This window comes from Octopus bimaculoides, chromosome 20 (assembly GCF_001194135.2).
Source record: "Octopus bimaculoides isolate UCB-OBI-ISO-001 chromosome 20, ASM119413v2, whole genome shotgun sequence".
Taxonomy (NCBI): Eukaryota; Metazoa; Mollusca; class Cephalopoda; order Octopoda; family Octopodidae; genus Octopus; species Octopus bimaculoides.
In genome coordinates, this window is record NC_069000.1 from 33935287 (window position 1) to 33941770 (window position 6484).

Sequence of the window (6484 nt, forward strand, 5' to 3'; positions counted from 1 at the left end):
TAAATATCCCAGTTGATCAAGACGCGTGTAGAGCAATCGCAATTTCGCCGCGTGAATTTTCTTTTATTTGTTTCTGCCATTGGATACCGCTATGCTGGGGCACGGCCTTGAAGGACTTTGTCAGACAAATCGACCTTTATGTCTGGCACCTTAATGCCCTAATGCAACACCAGGCAGTGGCTCTTGTGACTTCTGATCTTAACTGATTGGAAGTGTTATCATGTACATGTTTTGTCTTGGTATAAAATATGGGCTGCCGCAAATATTCTGCTCAATACCACAGATTTGCTTGTCAGTTGCTTGACCTTAATCAGTTAAATATGTGCCTTAGAAGCTGGCGATATGTGCATTTCTGATCCCGAGCAAGAGTAGTGGAGAAGCATCACAACCATGTGTTGAGAAGAATTATTTGGGGCTTCAATAATTCACCCCCTAGAAACATGAGTGTTTTGTTCATCATCCTTAAATAACCCTTATTCAGGGAGTTTTTGAGTGGGATGGGCTATGAGACCTGAAGAAAATTCTCACTGGACCCTACCTGCAAGGTATTCATGATTATCTTGATATGAGGTCATCCTGTTGCACACATATGGTTTTGATGCATGTGCCTGGTGTACCCTTATCAGACGGGTAGTCATGATGGGTATATCGGGCTTTGTATATTTGTACCCCGGTGTCACTTTGATAGCATGAGCTGCTTTCTCACTCAATAATAATAATAATAATAATAATAATAATAATAATGGGCTTCGTATATTTTAACCCAGTGTCACTTTGATGGCATGCACTGCTCCCTCACTCGATAATTATAATAATAATCTGAATATGGACCCTAAAAACAGGAATAATCCCTATAATAATAGGTGCATTAGGTATGCTTGAAAAATGCACCACTAATATACTGTGCTATAATATACTTGTGATGAGTGTGACTTTAACCATGAATATGAAAATAGTGTAATATTATTAAAGAGTTATGATGTGAAACACGCCGAGTAGGTATCAGCTGTATGCACCGTATTACGGTAGGTAGTAACATGCCGGTACCGGGTAGATATGTTACCGGTGGTAATATAACATAATTATGAGATATAAATTGATTACACTCAGCTAGTTTGTTAAGTTTGATGGATATAAATAAAAGAGAAAGTGTAAATATTTATAAGAGCTACGCGGTCTTGTTTATGGGTTTTGTTAATTACTAGGACGTGTATTTTGATGCATAGAATTGGTAATATTATTGTAATTCATTGTGCTTTTGTTTTTATTCGCTTAGTGATCAGTTGGGTTTCTACTACTGAGACGGTACTTCGGATTCTAGTTTGAATTTAAGCCCCTCAAATGTAGTACTCATGTTATAGTCGACTCCATAAATTTAACCTTAAAGATGGTCTAAAAAATTTAACTTTTACACGAGTATATACGGTAATTATCAAAGACAGAGAAGAAAATACTTGTAGACTAATAGATGTAAGTGTTCCCTTTGATAAAAAATATATCTGTAATGGAATTTGACAAATTAAGTGAATATAAGGACCTGGAAATTGGAATACAAAAGATGTGGCATCTTAAAGCGAGAACTCTACCTATTATTGTATGTGCCCTAGGTATAATAAAAAAAAAACCGATGTCAGAAACATCCAGATAACATTCCAGGAGAACCATGTCTCAGAGAAATCCAAAAGATTGTGCTGACAAATACTATCCACATCCTTAGAAAAACCATATCCATTTAAATGTCTGTGTCGTATTACATGTAGATATTTCGCGACTGCCCCTGCCAATTCCCCTCCCCAAGATTTCATTTATACTATAACATCTCTTATCCTTCACCTGCCTTAGGACGCTGGGTGTGTCTCAGCAAGTGATTGTTACAAACATGCAGATTAAAAGTAAACAATAATAATAATAAGTAGTAGTAGTAGTAGTAGTAGTAGTAGTAGTAGTAGTAGTAGTAGTAGTAGTAGTCCATCCCCATTGTCACAAGGCTACTATTTCTCTGCAGTCTTTTGAGGATGGGAATGAAATCGAGAGACTAGATGGAATTACAAGCTGTTGAGGAGCGGCCAAAAGAAGTAAAAAGCAAAGAGCCTATAAAAAAGAAGACCTGAAAGAGCCAAGAAGAGAAGTATATACTCTACGAAATCTTTCAACTTTACAGTGGGCCTAAAGAGCGCAATCCATTATAAAAGCGGGAGGGTAACGGACCAAATTAATATGTTGCGTACAAGATACTCCGAAATGACAGACTCTTGGTAAAAACCCCGCTGACAATTAATGAACATGTGAATAATTATGCATCAAACGCAAGGTTTTCCATAGCATGGCTGACTCAAAAATTACTCACTGGCACTGTTGCAATGCGAGGAATAGGTGAAGAAGGACTGTCCAAGCATGAAATTGTCTAATCTACCTTAGCAGGATTAGACGTCTAAAGAAATCTGACCGTTCGGCTCCTGTTGGAGCAGAAACTGCCACTAATCTGAAGGTTCCTGTTGGAGAATAGACTGCCACTAGTCTGAAGGTTCCTGTTGGAGCATATACTGCCACTAGTCTGAAGGCTCCACTGTTGCCTTCCTTGTTTGCTAACGTCCAAAACCACCATCCTCGTACTCGTGTATGGTATGTGGTCGTGTTACTTTTCTTTGTTTTCATCTGTATTAGCACACATACACGCGCGCGCACGTACACACACTCACACATATGTATATATGTATGTATGTATGTTTGTATTTATATTTTCACCTATTTATACTGCTTATTTGTATCAAATTTGTCTTTACATAAAATGAGTGAGGTCTTTGCTCCTTATCTCGTTTTTATAGAACTACGTACTTTTACAGCGCCGCACGGCTTGGAAAGTGTTTTGTAAAACATTTTGTACGCATGAATGGTAACTGCTACCAAATAAACGAAAGCGTTACTATTGTTGCTAAATACGGCTCATTTGCGTTCTGAGTTCAAATTCTACCGAGGTCGACTTTGCATTTTATCTTTACTGAGTCGATAAAAGAAGTACCAACTCATCACTGAGATCGATGTAATCGAGTTACCCACTCCCCTAAAATTGCTGGTCTTATGCCAAAATTTGAAATCATTATAATGGTTTCAAATGCCGTCGAAGTTGATTTTGCCTTCTATCCTCTCGGGGTCGATAGAATAGTACCAGCGAGATCAATGGATTCGACTAATCCCATCTCTGAAATTCCACGCCTTATATCTGTCATAGAAAAAATTATTAATATTATTAAAAGAAGTTAGCATTTGGCAATGTTTTGTTACTTCTCTTTTATGTTCTAAGTTTAAATCCTGCTGGGGATCGATTTTGCTATCCATTCTCCAGTTGGATGACTATACTCCCCTCCAAAATTTGTCTTGTACTTATAAAAAAAAAGATCAATTCTATATCGTAAATATTTTATTCCTTTTGCACCAAGTGATTTCGTTATTTATTTTATCATTTGTTTATTTATTTTTCTTGGTTTATTTTATTCATCTATTTATTTATTCTCAGATTCCAAGAAGAACTTCCGAAAACTATCTCTTCAATAACTGCATCGAATATTTGAAAAATCAACCATGAAAAGTCTATCCACAAGTCTTAGGAGCATCCAGTCGCCAATGTACATCCATTCTCCCGACGGCGGCTGGGGTTGGGTTGTTTGTCTCAGTTCTTTCGGAATAAACTTCATTTTAGACGGCACTTTGTTCTGCTTCGGCATTCTCTATATGGATCTTTTGAAATATTTTGATGGAAGTCCTGCTCAGATAGCTTGTGTTGGATCAACTTTAACTGGAATGCACATGATGATAGGTATGACTTTCTATCCCCTTTCTTTTAACAATTTCGTAAGCAAGTGGTTTCGGGTTCACTCTCATTGCATGGCATCTTGAGCAAGTGTCTTCTACTACATCTCGACGGAAACTGTGCTAAATCTCGTCGTCATGTGCGTGTGTGTGCATGCATATGTGTGCGTGTGTGTGTGTGTGTGTGTGTGTGTGTGTGTGTGTGTGTGTGTGTGTGTGTGTGTGTGTGTGTGTGTACTTGTTTCACTGTCTGATGCATCTTGTTTATATTTAGATCTAGTAATGAACTGAACTGGCACTCTGTCGATTACGACGGTGAGGATTTCAGTTGATCCAATCAACGGAACAGCCTGCTCGTGAAACTGACGTACAAGTGGCTGAGTACTTCACAGACACGCGTACCCTTAACGTAGTTCAGGGAGATTCAGCGTGACACAGAATAGGACAAGGCTGGCCCTTTGAAATACTGGTACAACTCATTTTTGCCAGTTGAGCAATAAATAGAATCAAAGTGTTACAGTAAAGATTTAGTTTGTTCATCATTAACAACGGGACTTCTAAGAAGATCATAAACTATATCACAATTTAATATAACAATCTATTCTATTTCATTAATTGTTTTTGTGTGGATGTCTGATATTACATAACTTCATTGTGTCGTTTCAGGTCCTGTAGTTAGTCTGTTGTTGATGCGATTCAGCCACAGATATGTTGCCATCTTAGGTGGATTTTTTGCTGGATTGGCGCTTGCTATAAGTACGTGGGTGGAGAGCGTTGAGTTGTTGATTTTAATCTACGGTGTGTGTGGAGGTAAGATAATTTTTTTTATTCATTTATTTTTATTTATATATTTATGTTATGTTGCAGTTGGCGGGAAAATATATATATATTGTTGGTTACAGATTGGCAATGAACAAATTACTGGATTACTGCATTTATAACAGCGAGAGTCACAAGGGAGTGTCTGAAACGCAGTGCAGAACAATAATTGCAAAAGATATCGTTCGAAGAGTACCGATGAAAGATACACGCATACATGTCTGTCTGTCTGTCTATCTATCTATCTATCTATCTATCTATCTATCTATCTATTTGTCTATCTATCTATCTATTTGTCTATGTATTTTTCTGTGTGGGTAGCTCTCCTTATCTATCTATCTGTCTAACTATATATATACTGTGTGTGCACGTGTATGCGTGTGTGCGTGCGCGTGTGTGTATATACACACATACATACATACATACGTACATGCATACATACATACATACATACATACATACATACATACGACCCTCCGCACAGGTCTGTCTTACTAAGTCTCTCAAACTGGCCCTAATAGTACACGTGTCACTGGAAATACACAGCAGCTTATACACTAATTTGAATTCAGCCAAACGATGAGCATTAAGTTGATGATTGAATGCTTATCGTTACTAAACTCACACCAACTGCACAAAAAAGTTTCGTCTTTCAATTATATTTGTTTGAAGCTTATTTTAAACTCCTGTAATTTGTCCTTTCTGTTCTGCTGGTGATTTCCCATTAAAATGCAATATTACAAAACTCTAGAGCAAATAGAAAGATTGATCGCGTTATACTTGATATTGTCTACCACTCCGATCGCATAAAAAAAAGCCTCAACATAAACCCACATCAGATTTTGTTTTGTAACACAACATATTACAAAAAGAAAAAAGAAAGGCGCGCAGATAGAAGTATTAGCATGCCGACAAAATACTTGGCGGCATTTCTTCCGTCTTTACGTTTTGTGTTCAAATTCCACCGAGGTCGACTTTGCTATTCATCTTTTGGGGGTCGTTAAGTACTTGTTAAACACTGGGGTCGATGTAATTGATTTAACCTCTCCCCCGAAATTGCTGACCTTGTACCAAAATCTGAAACCAATATTACAAAAAAAATTGCAATTATATTAGCTCCTTGCAGTGATATGAAATATCACATTTTCGGTGTTCTGGGGCACGAAAAGTTGTGTAATTTGTACATTTCTCCGGTACATTAGCAAAGTAAACACTGTTTTGAAACTGAAAATTTCAATTGGATTACGCAGCCAACTTTTTTTTTTTTTTTTTTTGCTAAGACTTAATTAAAGAAAATGAGCAACACCCATGACCTGGCCGACCTACGAGACGTGAAGAAGAGAAAGTGAAACTAAATCCGATTGGTTGTTACAAACCACTACTTTAGTCCTTGAAAGTAGCCTAGCTGAAAATCAATGACCGCAGATGTGTCTACTGGTAGAGAGCAGCCTCCCTAGACATTATTCATGAAGCCAGTCGTCTGCCTTACCTGTCGAAAGACATACTCTAGAGCAGTGGTTCTCAACCATTTTTTGCCTTTGGACCCCTTTGATTCCTATTTTACTCGACTGGACCCCCATAGCCATTCAATGTTTAAATAAGATCCTATATTTTTATTCTCTTTTACTCTTTTACTTGTTTCAGTCATTTTGACTGTGGCCATGCTGGAGTACCGCCTTTAGTCGAGCAAATAGACCACAGGTTTTATTCTTTGTAAACCTAGTACCTATTCTATCGGTCTCTTTTGCCGAACCGCTAAGTTACGGGGACGTAAACACACCAGTTTCGGTTGTCAAGCGATGTTGGGGGGACAAACAGACACACAAACACATACACACACATACATATATACATATAT

The 6484-nt window shown here is 37.7% G+C and overlaps 1 protein-coding gene across 5 annotated transcripts in view; it reads left to right on the plus strand.

Annotated features, from left to right (window-relative positions):
- Positions 1-6484, plus strand: part of LOC106879369 (monocarboxylate transporter 9) — a 79460-nt gene that overhangs the window by 37710 nt on the left and 35266 nt on the right. For 4 of the 5 annotated variants that reach the window (XM_014928892.2, XM_014928891.2, XM_014928893.2 and 1 more), the window contains exons 2-3: positions 3515-3814; positions 4474-4617. In XM_014928892.2, the coding sequence (XP_014784378.1) occupies positions 3580-3814; positions 4474-4617 (379 nt within the window). In that variant the 5' untranslated portion in view covers positions 3515-3579. Of the gene's footprint in view, positions 1-2005; positions 2623-3514; positions 3815-4473; positions 4618-6484 lie in introns of all 5 variants that reach the window. The other variant, XM_052974999.1, reaches the window with a different exon arrangement.